Genomic DNA, 13,773 nt, shown 5'->3' with positions numbered 1-13,773 from the left:
TGGGAGCCATTCCATTCAGACCACTAAGGTAGGTTTTCGTGAATCACTGGGAAGTTGAATCTTTTTTCGCTTTTTCACACACACACGTGCACGCGGAGGGCACATACACACATAATATTGGATAAATACTAACAGGTTTTTGCTTTCAAGTTCCGATTTTTCTTCAAACAGGGTTCAATAAAACTGAGTACACGTTAGCTGGGCCAGTAATTGTTCAATCTTGACGGGCTCAGTCACTGAGAGAAAACATCATTCCAACAGATGGCTGCTTTAATCTACCATACTTACATTTGTTCTGATTTGGGGAGTGCCTGTCAGTCTCATACATTAAACAATCAGAGTTGAATCTCGAGTCTCATAAGGCATTGCAGAATGCCTTTACACATCCAGATTGAGGGGGAGCCCAATTCAGCCTGCCACCTGTTTTTGTAAATAACGTTTTCTTTGAACTCATCCGTGCTGATTAACTTGCATATTGTCTGAGACTGCTTTCACACTCAAGAGATGAGTAGCAGCAACAGAGCTTAAAATATCTCGTATCTGGCTTTCTTTACAGAAAAAAAAAAATGTTTGCTGACCTATGATATAGACAGCAGCTTCATCATCTTTTTTTTTTAATTTTTAGCTTCATCATCTTCTAACCACATAATTTCTCTCGCCAATAGCAACGGTTCTCAAATTATAGTCAGTGGGATCCTCCAGGGGATGGGCAGGAAATACACATGTATGAAAATCCCATGTTTGTGTGCACTGGTGCTCTCAAGGTTCTGACCCCAGGTCTCACTTAGATTGAGAAAAACCCATTTCCATAGTAAACCTGCTATGAGTCACGTTGCAGAGATTAACACTGAATAAAGACCCTCAGCCTGGCCGGAACATTATCAAGCATTCAGATCCTCCAAGAAAATTTATCACTGCCCTCTATAAATTATTCAGCTCTCTGGGCTTCAGTTTTCTTGTCTGTTAAGTCAAATAGCCCAGGCTTCAAAACAGGCTATTTTGAAGATCAAAATGAGAGAAAACAAGAAAATAAGTTGTAAGGTCATCCCTCGTAAGGTCTTTTGTAAATGTCACAGGAAGTAGTTTAGAAATGATTGCATCACATTGGTTTTTATATTCAGCAAATATTAAAGACAATACAGGGTCTCAGATGACACTAACAAAATAGCTTCCTTGCATCACTTGCTGTCCCCAGTTTCAAAAAGCTGTCCCATCACTTGCTTTCCTCAGTTGTTACCCAAAGGCCTTGGCACCAAACACCTTGGGTGTGCTCTTCATTAGAAGACAGTCCTACAGACAAGACAGAATGCTGGTCCTTCTGCTGGGGACATTTGCCTCCTCCTGCGCAAAGACCACATCTCAGAGGTTTCCAACCTTTAAGCAAACTGAACAGGAATCCTCCTTTGAAGTGGCTTATGGAGTGACCCAGGAGGCTCTGAGACACCCTCAGGAGCTCAGGTAAGTTTCAGTTAGAATCACAAAGAGTGCTACATAGGGACAGAAGTGAGCTGTGTGCCAGACAGCGTTGGGTGTACCATGCCACCTGCCTCAGAGGACCTCTCAGATCCCTTCAGTCTCACATTCTGAGTAAATGAGCAGTAATCTCATGGGCATCATCCAAACCTCTAGAATTTACTAAAAATCGGATGATTAGAATCCATGAGTGTCCACAGTGAGGGCATGGTGTTTGTCTCTGTATGTGTATGCGTGTGACTATACAAATGTGGAAAATGGATAAAGAGATTAAATGTGAGTGCCTACAAGCTAGCATAAATGCAGTCAAGATGCAGTCGAGATGCAGACAGGAAGTAGTGAGGACTAGCAACTCTGGAAGCAAGTGTGTGGTCCAAATGCTAGAGCTGCCTCTTTCTAGCTGTGTACTTGTGAGCAACATAAGTTAGATCACTGCTCAACAAAGTTTGTCCTGCCCCACCATTGCCTCTGTGGGAGGACTGTCCCTTTCTGCCCTGTTGAAAGCTTAGTTTTGGCCATGAGACTCACTTTGGCAGACAGAATATGGGCAGAAATAGCAGTGTTAAGGAGCTTAAGAGGTATTGTATGTTTTTGCTCATTTCTCTATCATCTGACATCTCCATGAAAGAAGCCTCCTCCAGATAGCCACTGACTCTCCATCCTGGGCCCCAAGTAGGACATAGGGAGCAGAGCCACCCCAATCAACCCACCAGCCTGTAGACTGTGTGAAAATAAGTGCTGTTGCCTTGTACCACTGCGATTTTGCCTTTATTTGTTATGCAGCAAAAAGTGATACAGGCAAGTTACTTACTCCCTCTGTTCCTTCTCCAGGAAAGCTAGGAGAAGGGCGGTGCCTGCTGCAAAGGACTGTCATAAGAATTAAATGCATTAATATATAAAGCACTTAGAACACTTCCTGGCACATAGTAAGTGCTTTTATAAGTGTTAATCGTTGTAGTTGTGTGTAAATGTAAGTGGAAGCAGGTACCCGGGTAGGTAAGAGTGGGTGAGCATGGACTCAGGTGTCAGAGTGAGTGTGTGGGAGGAGAAGGGCAGTAGGCGCAGGGGTGTAGGCAGCTGCGTGCAGGGAGGGGAAAGCACGGCCCTCAGCAGAAGTACTCGTTGATCCGTCTGCTGGCCCTGATGCCCACGGCCTGAGAGTCCAGGCTGGAGCGAGCAGAGAGGAGTCTGTCGGCCTCACTGAGGCTGTGCTGGGACAGGTCCTCCGAGCCGTCCTCGCTGTGGCCCAGCCTCTCCAGGTTGACGTAGGCGCCTGTGGCCTCGGCGGAGCCCCCGGCGCCGCACTTGCGCCAGCGCCTCCGGAGGGCACCGCAGCAGACCAGCAGCGTGAGCGGCAGGGCGATGACGGCGGCCACGCTGATCACCACCACGTTGATGAGCCGCTGGGTGGCCTCGGCGTCCACCACCTCGTCGGTGGAGAAGATGACGCACTGCTCCTTCCGGGGCACCAGGCCCCGCACGCAGACGCACGCCACGTACTTGACCTTGGGCACCAGCCCGCGGATGGTGACGCTGCTCTTCCCGGGCTGCACCAGCACCCGCCGCATGTCGCGCTGCCCGAAGACCGCGTAGAGGACGCTGAAGGCAGTTGTGTTCCCAGCCTGGGGGGCCTTCCACACCAAGGTCACGCTCCGGTAAGTGTCCCCCACCACCTTGAGGGAGCTCACCGTCTGGGCCTCCTGGGAGCCGGCCGGCGCGTCCGAGTGCTCTTCGGGGGCTCTCATCTGGAAGTGCTGGAGGAGCAGCTGCTCCTTCGCGTCGGGCACGGGGGGCCCGGTGGCCGGGACGGCAGGCTCGGGGACGTGGGGAACGTGTCTGGCCACCATCTTGTTATACGCGGCAGCTTCTGCCCCCTCGCCCGTCCTTGCCCACCGCGCCCCTGGGCCCCCACTGCGTTCCGTGGACGGCTGGGGCTCCGTGACGACCAGGGAGATAAGCGTCTCAGAGGCTCCCAGGAAGTTCTTGGCCTGACAGACGTAGTCTCCTGAGTCCAGGTGGGACACGGCAGGCAGGCCCAGTAGAGTCCAGCTCGTGCCATCACTGGAGACCTCCTGGTGCACTGCAAGGGGGAACAGGGACACATGACCGAGAAGGAACAGCTCCATCTGCCCCGAGCCTATTTCCAGCCAAGTTCACAGCGCCTGGATTGTGTACATTCTGCCCAACACCCGAGAAAAGACTGCGCCTTACTGAACTTTTCGTAGATTGGCCAGGAAATGGAGATCAGCTGGGATTAAATTTGGGGAGACCCAGACTGGGGCATGGACTTCCCTGGTGGCTCAGACGGTAAAAGTGTCTGCCTACAATGCGGGAGACCTGGGTTCGATCCCTGGGTTGGGAACATCTCCCCTGGAGAAGGAAATGGCAGCCCACTCCAGTACTCTTGCCTGGAAAATCCCATGGACAGACCAGAGGAACCTGGTAGGCTACAGTCCATGGGGTCGCAAAGAGTTGGACTCGACTGAGTGACTTCACGTTCACTTTTCAGACTGGGGCAGAGTGTAAGAATGTTCAGCCATCTAGATCTGAGATGTTCCAGCGCTGTCTTTCAGGGGCCTGAGTTCTGCAGAGCTGACCCCTCAGAGGCAGTGGGCTGATGTTTTGGGGATGGGGGTTTGGGTGAACCTCAGGCAGAGGCCCAGCTGCAAGCGCTCTGCACACCCCTGCCCGGGCCCACTGCCACTTCCACCAGTGCATCTCCAACTTTTCTGTTTTAGGTGAGTGGAACTCCTGCACAGTTGTGTTGGTACATTGATTTCAAACCGACAGTCCTAGAACAACACTTGCCAACCTAGTTAAGGGAAACAGAAGAAAGCTGGCAGGGATGGGAGGTGTTCTGGTCAGAGGCCAAAAAATGATGCCTCCTCAATGGCACCCCACTCCAGTACTCTTGCCTGGAAAATCCCATGGATGGAGGAACCTGGTAGGCTGCAGTCCATGGGATCGCTGAGAGTTGGACATGACTCGGTGACTTCACTTCTACTTTTCACTTTCATGCATTGGAGAAGGAAATGGCAACCCACTCCAGTGTTCTTGCCTGGAGAATCCCAGGGATGGGGGAGCCTGGTGGGCTGCCGTCTATGGGGTCGCACAGAGTCGGACATGACTGAAGCGACTTAGCAGCAGCAGCAGTAGCCATCCTCTTTCTGCATGTAGTTGGGCTGTGACTCCTGCAAACCCCTTCCCCCTACTCAGTGCCAGGGATGAACCATCTCTGTGTACACAGCAAAAAGGGCACAGGCTAAGGAGTCCCAGTTCCTCCTTGTTTGAGCTGTGTGGTGTAGACCAAGCATTTAGCCCCTCAGGGCTTCAATTTACTTACATGCAAAATAGAAGGATAATCAGGTTGTTCTTTAAAGTTCAGTGACATTATGTACGTAATACATTTAACGCATGAAGAACTCAGTAGATGGTAACTCATAGCATTAATTACTCCTAGTGATACTGGCTTCATATTTACAATGTAGAAACTTACTGTAAATATTAAATACACTAAGAGAGCACTTTCTACCCCAAAGCCAGTGTTTTGTTCTTCTCGGGTGGGCCCCGAGCTGGTGGAATATGACAGAACAGGTTGAGTGCCACTATCATCATTGAAGGCACTGCCCCCATGCCCACCCCTGGGTGGACCCCTCCAACTCCATTCAGACAGGATGGGAGTAAAGAGCCTTCCTTAGCCCTCCTCCTGGGAACCCTGAACGCCCTCCCCACCTGTGTGGGCTGTTGACACACCCATCCTAGTCTAAGATCTCAGCACAGTGGTCCCTGTAGGTCACACACCTGTGCCATTGAGGGGGTGCCCGTTGGCCCTACTCCAGCTCATCTCTGGCCCGGGGACCCCAGTGGCCCCACAACGTAGCAATACTGTGCTGCCCAAAGGCGACCTGATGCTGGTCATCCCCGGACGGAGCTCCGGACTCTGGCACTTCCTGAGTTCCAGCTGGCTGAAGACCACTCCAGCCAGGCTACGTGGGCTGGCACACTTCAGCCTGGCCTCTATGAAAGCCAGGTTTGGAGCCCAGCCTTCTAGGAAATGGACCAGGTCGTAGAGTCGGCAGTCACACACCCAGGGGTTGTCCTGAAGCCCTGCAGGGGTGAGAGGGAAGGCAGGAGGTAAGCCCAGGGTATTCACATCCCCAGGTCCAGCGCCCCTGGTATGTCATGAGCTCAGAGTCAGCAGAACCGACCTCCAGGCCCAGCTCCTTGCCTCACTAGCTATACAACCTTTAAGTCTGGTTCTTCATCTAGAATGACAGCATTGGGAATTCCCTGGCAGTCCAGTGGTTAAGGCCCCATGCTTTCAATGCAGGGGACATGGGTTCAATCCCTGGCGGGGAACTAAGGTCCCACATGCCACACAGTGTGGCCAAAAATTTTTTATAATAAATAAAATAGAATGATAGCATTACTCCCTTTTCTGGGTGGCTATAAATATAAATAAAGGTAACTCATATAAAGCACTGGGTGAGTGGGACAGCATCACGCATGGACCCAGGAGCCCAGCAGGCTACAGTTCATAGCATCCCAAAGAGTCAGACACAACCAGAGTGACTTAACACGCACGTGTAAGCAGGACAGCACATGGACAAAACTGACAGTCGCCACTGCCACTGTTGGACTGATCCTCTCAGGCTACTGGCCAGGCAGTGGGCATTTCTGCAAAATCTGAAATATGCCAAAATCTATTTCTGGAAATGCTTCATGACCCCGGCCCTTGACACCTGTCCCCCCAGTATAAGTGTACTTTCAGCATCACTCCAGCAAAGAGGGTGGATGTTCTGAGCCATGGTCCCTTTGACACAGGCTCAAAAAGACAAGAGTGAGGATGACAGGAAATCAAGTCCTATGTTATATCCTCAGCCCTGTTTACCTTAAAATTGAGCATCTTTATAGAGCTGAAGGGAGGTCACTGCACCCACCCTATCAAAGAACCTCCAGTATATAGAGAGGTATCATGTGTCCTCAATCCTAAAACACAATTCCTTTTCATATGTTTAAATTTCTCAAATACAAAACGAATCATTTAATGTGATGTCCTTCTGTCCTCCCCTGATTGTTACTGAATTTGATAGTGTCTCACCAATAGCATATAATATATTTACATGGATGTATTTGATATATTGGGAGGGGAAAATGTCAAGGGTTGGGGACAGTGAATTCAGACCTGCTTGTATATCCATGACTCTGGGGTCCTTTAGAGCACTGGTTAGAAGGCCCTAGTTTATTTCCCACCCCCAACCCCATTCCATCCTGGTGACTGCTATCCTGTGTCACTGGTTAAGTGCATTTTATGATACATCTGCATCCCAAGAGTCATCACTGCCCAGCTCTGGTAATCAGCTCTCTGACTTCACTTGTTACAACAGAATCCCCAAAGAATAAATACAAATGGCAAAGTGCAAGGACAGTGAAACTTTCACCAGTCAGATTGACCAAAGTTGAACATTCTGACCACTGGGATCGTTAGCCTCGTGCAGGAAAAGCTGTCCATCCGTCTTGCTCACTGCTATATGCTCACAGCTAGAATGGAGCCCACACATTGGCTGGCTGAGTTACTCAAATACCCTTGCTGAGTACACATATGCATGGGTGGGGGCAGGTAAGAACTGGCACTTTAGAGACCAGAGTCGATATGAAAACATCTAACTTGTGCACCCCATGGACCCAGAAATGCCACTTCTCTCTTCCTATTCTAGAGAAACACTTGTCTCCGTGCGCAAGGATGCATTGTCAAGAATGCTCTCTGCAGCACCACAGGTGTTAACAAAATAGGGGAAGCAATCTAAAGGCCTGTAAAAGGAGGAATGGCCAGATAAACTGCAGTATAACTGTTTGATGGGCTTCCTCCCTGGCTCAGTGGCAAGGAATCTGCCTGCAATACAGGAGACTCGGCAGGAGCCTTGGGCTTGACCCCTGAGTCGGAAGATCCCCAGGAGAAGGAAATGGCAACTTGTTTGGAGAATTCCATGGACAGAGGAGCCTGGCGGGCTACAGTCCATGGGGTTGCAGAGTGTTGGACACGACTAGCAACTAAACAGCAACAATAATAACTTTAAGATGGAATATTATGCCAAAGTTTTAAAAAATGAAGTTGGTCCATTTGTGGTAACTTACAAAGACTTCCAAGACTTATTGCTGAGTGGAAAAGTGCTGTTTTTTACGTATAATATGATGAAATATTCCTAAAGTTTCTATGTACATGTATGTATACTTATGCATGTGTATGTAAATATATTGTAGAAAGGAGGGAACATGCAAATAAACATAACAGTGGCTACCTTTTAGGAGAGGGAGGAGAGGGAGAAGGGATTATAATCAGAAGAGGCCACTATATATATATATACACACAGATACACATACACATACATATTTAGTTCAGTTCAGTCACTCAGTCGTGTCTGACTCTTTGCGACCCCATGAACTGCAGCACGCCAGGCCTCCCTCTCCATCACCAACTCCCAGAGCTCACCCAAACTCATGTACATTGAGTTGGGGATGCCATCTAACCATCTCATCCTCTGTCATCCCCTTCTCCTCCTGCCCTCAATCTTTCCCAGCATCAGGGCCTTTTCCAGTGAGTCAGCTCTTCGCATCAGGTGGCCAAAGTATTGGAGTTTCAGCTTCAACATCAGTCCTTACAATGAACACCCAGGACTGATCTCCTTTAAGATGGACTGGTTGGATCTCCTTGCAGTCCAAGGCACTCTCAAGAGTCTTCTCCAACACTACAGTTCAAAAGCATCAATTCTTCAGTGCTCAGCTTTCTTTATATATTTAAAGGGCATTCAAATTTGATGTTCAAATAATTTCTTTCCATGTAGGTACTACCCTATACAGTGTTCTTTACTAGGTAAGAAAGTCTGTAAAGTACATAGAGTTGGAATGGGGTTTGCTGTTCCCTGCCCCACTTCCAGGAAAGTGAGGTGTCTAAATTTTCCCTGTTTGAGAGACATTCCCTGGCCTCAGGGCGGGAGCTGCCCTGAACCACTCTAAGATTGCTCCAGCCCCCAACGCTGGACCCCACATGAGCCAAAGCATATTTAGGGGACACCTGTCTCTCTGATGATACTCCTCACCCACTCCCCACCACCCACTCTCCAGGACTCCACCAGGGTTCCCCAGCCCTCCTGGGACAAGGGGAAAGTTCAGAGCTGCGATGTGAACTGAAGCGGTCTAGCTGGGAGCTTGGGCTCCAAACCCTACCTTGCCAATGTGTGCCTCTTAAGAGATGCCATTTCTTACCTAGGACCAACCTGGCATGGTGACCGGGAAGGAAGGGCCCGGTGTGCAGGTGGATCCAAGTGGCAAGAAGCTCCTGCGGGAGCCTCAGCAGCTGGTTGCTGGAGAGGTCGAGGAAAGTGAGGTTCCCCAGGAAGCGCGCGGCCTCCGGCGGCACAGCAGAGAGGCGGTTCGCCTGCAGGTCCAGCAGCCGCAGCTGGGGGGCGTCCCTGAGCGCCGCCCAGGGGAAGGCGGCCAGGCGGTTCCCGGGCATGCGCAGCTCGCGCAGGCGGCGCAGGCCCCTGAGCATCAGGGCACTGAGCTCGCAAAGGGCGTTGTAGGGCAGCCACAGCTGCTCCAGGCGGCCCAGCGTCTTGAAGGCTTCCCCGGGCACCCTGCGAATGGCTGTCCGCTCCAGGCGCAGTTTGGAGGTGTCCGGAGGGACAGATGCTGGGGGCAGAGTCATGTCCGGGTCGTTGCACACCACTGTCCTGGACACAGAAATGGGAGTATTTGAGCAAAGGTTCTGTGGAGTGGGCCCAGTCACCTGCCTGAAGGTTCTCAAGCTTGAATTGCTACGTCCCCTTACAGCCCATACCTCCTGCAGCGCACGAAGAATGAACAGTATTTAGAAATCCTGAGACTGTCTTGTGTACTGTCAAATTGCATCTGTGAATTGAAAGGGTTTCTTTGTTAAATTATAGCTCAGTTTGTGATTGCGTTGCCTTTTCTTCATTAAGATATATATGTGTGTGTGTGTGTGTGTGTGTGTGTGTATATGTATAGATAGATAGAAATGGCATCAGATATGGAAGCCATACAAGAGATGCCTCAAGACCCTGCTGACTCTGAGGGCCCTTGAGATGATCAAGGTGTTTAAAGGCTGGAACTTTGCAGTCTCACAGGTAGATTCACCTCTGGGCTCTTTCTTTGCTTGCTGGCTGTGTGCCCCTGAGTATATTATATAACCTCTCTTTTCCTCAGTTTCTCCAGAATAATAGACGCCTCCTCAGAGGGTAGTTTTGGGGATTTAAATGAGGTCATATGTGTACCAACTCTGCAATACCTGTTACGTGTAGAAACCCAGTTTCTGTGGACCGGTGGTGTAAGTCTCTGCATCTAGCACTGCAAGTACCTCAGGTCAGTCTGACCAGCTCCTTCCCATGCGCCTTCTGCCCAGTGACTTCTTAAACCTCATTCTACCAAGTCTGACCCTAAAGCAGAGGATAGAGAGAGAGCAGGAGGCAGTCCCCACTCTGGAGGAGCCTCCAATTCAGGACTCTGCTATACACTGTCACTGAGAGCACCACCCCCACGTATGGTGAAAGGGAAAGATGCTTAAGAGAATAAAACTCGGAGGCTGGGCCTGAGGGACCCAGCCCTTGTGCAGCCCCAGTTTCATCCGGAGGACGTCTCTGCTCACACTGCAGGAGGTGGGCGGTGGGGGTGGGGTATTGTTAGTTATGCTAAGAGAGGTTGTACTCTTATCATCCTCCCGGCACCACACACACACACACACACACACACACGCAGGCTCCACCAGCATCCTTCAGCTTAACTCACATACAGTACTCAAAAGTCAGCTGGGCTTAGCTAGTTATTGTCAATGTGCCCACAAAAGGCCCAGTTACTTCCACTCACTCTTATTCATTCTTCAGATGTACATGGAACTCCTACTGAGCGATGAGTACAGTGGAAATTCAGAACATCAGATTCACAGCCCCTGTCCCCATACAGCTTATAATTTAGCAAAGAGAGAAAAAAAAGCATTGGAGGCAATGATATCTTCAGGGATAATGGAAGCTTGGGTGTTGCAGGGAGGTAGGTCTGGATGTAGGTAGAGGAAGGGAGTTGATGGGGAAACATGTGCTGGAAGGGGGAGAAAACAGGCAAGGAAGGGATGAAAGAAACCAATAACAGCCCAATACAGGCCAACAGCATGGCTCCTGGTGGAGCGAAAAGGCACAAAGGACATAGGCACATCTTTCCAGGTGCCCAGACTCACCCTCCCCCAGGAAACCACAGAGACCCGTAAGGGCACACAATCTTTTCGTAATCGGGGAGCACGGAGCACAGGCAGGCCCACCAGGTGCTCAGATGTAAAAACTGGGCCCTCCAAGAGGCCCGAAGGCATCTGAGATGCCAAAGCAGCCTTGGTCTGACTGTGCCATCTGTGCCTGTGCCCACTGGGGACCTCAGGATCCTCTACAGCCTTTCATGGCCTCATGTCCCCTCATAAGACACTGTGCAGGTGGCCTGGTGCCTATTAGATGTGGGACTTCTGGGCAGGTAGAATCCATGGTGAGCACTCTGGCTTTAGAGGAGGCAAGACTCTTGAGAGTCCCTTGGACTGCAAGGAGATCCAGCCAGTCCATCCTAAAGGGGATCAGTCCTGGGTGTTCATTGGAAGGACTGATGTTGAAGCTGAAACTCCAATACTTTGGCCACCTGATGTGAAGAGCTGACTCATTTGAAAAGACCCAGATGCTGGGAAAGATTGAGGGCGAGAGGAGAAGGGGACGACAGAGGATGAGATGGTTGGATGGCATTACCGACTCAATGGACATGGGTTTTGGTGGATTCTGGGAGTTGGTGATGGACAGGGAGGCCTGGCATGCTGCGGTTCATGGGGTCACAGAGTCGGACACGACTGAGCGACTGAACTGAACTGACCGTTGGCTGACTTTAGGGGCCCTGGAAACTGCCCTTGGAATTCCATTTTCCATCCTAAAGCCAGCTTGCTATCAGAAGCCTTCTTTGGTCCCTGCACGGCCACATCACCAGGTAAGAAGGGTTCTAGAAGTAAAGGGAAGCTCTGAGTTCTAGGACCAGCTCTGCCACGGATGCTGTGTGGCTTTGAGCCCTGGGCTCTCTGTAGGTTGCAAGGGAGGCTCTCTGTCACCCTGGCCACTCTGTTCTTGTGTGCTAATTCACTTCAGTCACGTCTGACCCTTTGCAATCCCATGGACTGTAGCTGCCAGGCCCCTCTGTCCTAGAGATTTTCCAGGCAAGAATACTAGAGTGGGTTACCATTCCCTTCTCCAGGGGATATTCCTGACCCAGAGATCGAACCAGCATCTCTTATGTCCCCTGCATTGGCAGGCAGGTTCTTTATCACTAGCGCCACCTGGGAAACCCCTGTCCTTGGTCGTAAGATATTTCCTGGCCTGCTTAGGGCTCAGCCCTGACTTCCCTTGGGGAGAAAATCCTTACCTCTGATGATCCATTTGAGTTGGAGCATCACAGACTTGGGCCGAATATGGAGCTCTTCCTGTTCTTCAGACTACATGGGGTGTCCTTTCTTGGGGGTGCCTCTCCATTCTTTACCTCCCATCACACCCAATCAGCCTGACACCCACTGGTAAGATCATTGGAAGAGCTGTACTGATAACATTGCTGCCCTGATCAGAAACCATCAGTGGCTCCCCAACCCTCATCTAAGACAAGGGAGAAAGAGAGGATGAAATTCAAGAAGGTTAGAAAGATGGTAAGAAAGACCCTAAGCCAAGGACTGAAATCCTTGAGCAAAGTGGGAAATGCAGCAGTCGTTAATGGAGTGCTGAAGAGGTCAGAGAAAAGATAGTTTAAAGATTGCCAAAGAGAGACAGGCAGTGAGCCCCGGGGGAAGAGCAAGGGTCCACAAACCACGGAGGCCTTGGGAACATTCCAGGAGGGGGCAGAGGAGAGGGTGGACGTGCTCTCCAGGCTCAGATAGAAGATGGGAAAAGTCAAAGAAGAGGCTGAGGATGGAAGGGTCCTTGCTTGCAATGGAATGGGCACTCTTGGCCTTTCTGAGAGCCCACAGAATGGGGTCAAGGCTGGATAAGTGGGCCAGAGGGGACCCTAAGTGGGAAAAGCATGAGGGAGCAGGTGGTCCCATCACGGGTGGGGTGGTAAATACCTGGGATATGATCGGGTACCCCCAGGAAGTGAGGAAAGAGAATGGAAGGGTCCTGGGGAAGAAGGAGCTGGGGAGATAGCAAAGGGGTAATCGGGGGCAGGAAGGAAGGAGAAGAAACAAGTGACGGGGAGATTTCCTGTGCCCTGAAGGAGGGTTCTTCTCTCAAGATCCTGGCAGAAGATTCAGGAAGGATTTCCTGGAGCTGGCACCCCTGCGCCCCACCCCTGCCCCCTGTGTATAGGTACCTGGTACCCCCACCCCATCCCCAGGGTAGAGGCACAACCTGCTGACTGGAAGAAAATGAGGCACAGACCAGCCCATAAGACCCTTGGATCTTGGTGACCAGGGAGATGGAGGGTTCACCCAGCTGTTGTCCTAGGGCCCTGCATCCAAGCCCTCCCAGCCCAGACTAGCTGGGAGAGCCTCGGCGGCTGAGCTACCCACCCCGCACACCTGGTGCCATACCTGGCTTTGCTGCCGTCGCTCAGGATGTGGAGGCTGCAGCTGCATTGAGAGGGGCAGGCGCCCTGGGCCTGTGGGGGCCCTCCGAGGGCCAGGAGCCAGAGCATGCCCACCGCCACCCTCATGCCTCCTGGCTCCTCTGTAGCCCGGGCAAGGGCCTGTCCCTCACTGCTCCGTCCTGCCGGCCCAGCAAACCCAGCAGCTGCCTACTGCTCATCGTCTGCCCACACCCCCACTTGAAGCCATCGGATAAACACAGACAGGCTGGGGATTAGGGAGAGGAGCCCTGGCCACAGCACTCAGCAGCTTATTGCTTCCTGGAATCACCCAGTCCTGAAGATGGGGGTGGGGGATCCCCTTTCACGGCAGCAACCACAGGCCCAGAGCACACAGGGCACAGCCAGAGGTGGGTGGTCACCCAGAGGGGCAGGTGGCTGCTGGACTGACCAGCAGGGCTGCCCACCTGCAAAGCCACTGCATGCCAGCCAAGCTATGACTGTACAGACCCCGCAGGGTTCCTGGGCTCAAAGGAGGTGAAGACAGAATCCAGCCTCTAATAAGGGCCCCTGGAAATTCTCTCAGTGACACTATCTTATAGTGAAAAGTCAATGAGATGAAGGCGGTGAAGAAATTAGAAAGAGCCCAAGCTCCAAGCCAGGTCAGCCAGGTTCAAACCTCAGCTCTTCCATTCATAGGCT

The 13,773-nt window shown here is 51.3% G+C and overlaps 1 protein-coding gene across 1 annotated transcript; it reads right to left on the bottom strand.

Annotated features, from left to right (window-relative positions):
- Positions 1-2,579: 2,579 nt before the first annotated feature.
- LRIT1 (leucine rich repeat, Ig-like and transmembrane domains 1) lies at positions 2,580-13,200 on the bottom strand. The gene is made up of 4 exons (XM_068983011.1): positions 13,079-13,200; positions 8,737-9,203; positions 5,275-5,580; positions 2,580-3,553 (listed from the first exon to the last, which is right to left on the bottom strand). Exons 1-4 carry the CDS (start codon positions 13,198-13,200, stop codon positions 2,580-2,582), a joined length of 1,869 nt encoding a protein of 622 aa, XP_068839112.1.
- Between the last annotated feature and the right edge of the window lie 573 nt (positions 13,201-13,773).

This window comes from Capricornis sumatraensis, chromosome 10 (genome assembly GCF_032405125.1).
Source record: "Capricornis sumatraensis isolate serow.1 chromosome 10, serow.2, whole genome shotgun sequence".
Lineage (NCBI taxonomy): Eukaryota > Metazoa > Chordata > Mammalia > Artiodactyla > Bovidae > Capricornis > Capricornis sumatraensis.
This window is presented reverse-complemented; position numbering and strand designations above follow the sequence as displayed.

Bases quoted from the DNA above. Each gene is read 5' to 3' on its own strand.
- LRIT1 (XM_068983011.1), bottom strand. From the start codon at position 13,200: ATGAGGGTGGCGGTGGGCATGCTCTGGCTCCTGGCCCTCGGAGGGCCC. The intron at 9,204-13,078 runs GTATGGCACCAG...TTCTGTGTCCAG, and splicing joins AGCGACGGCAGCAAAGCCAG to GACAGTGGTGTGCAACGACC. The intron at 3,554-5,274 runs GTGTGTGACCTA...TCCCCCTTGCAG, and splicing joins GCACCCCCTCAATGGCACAG to TGCACCAGGAGGTCTCCAGT.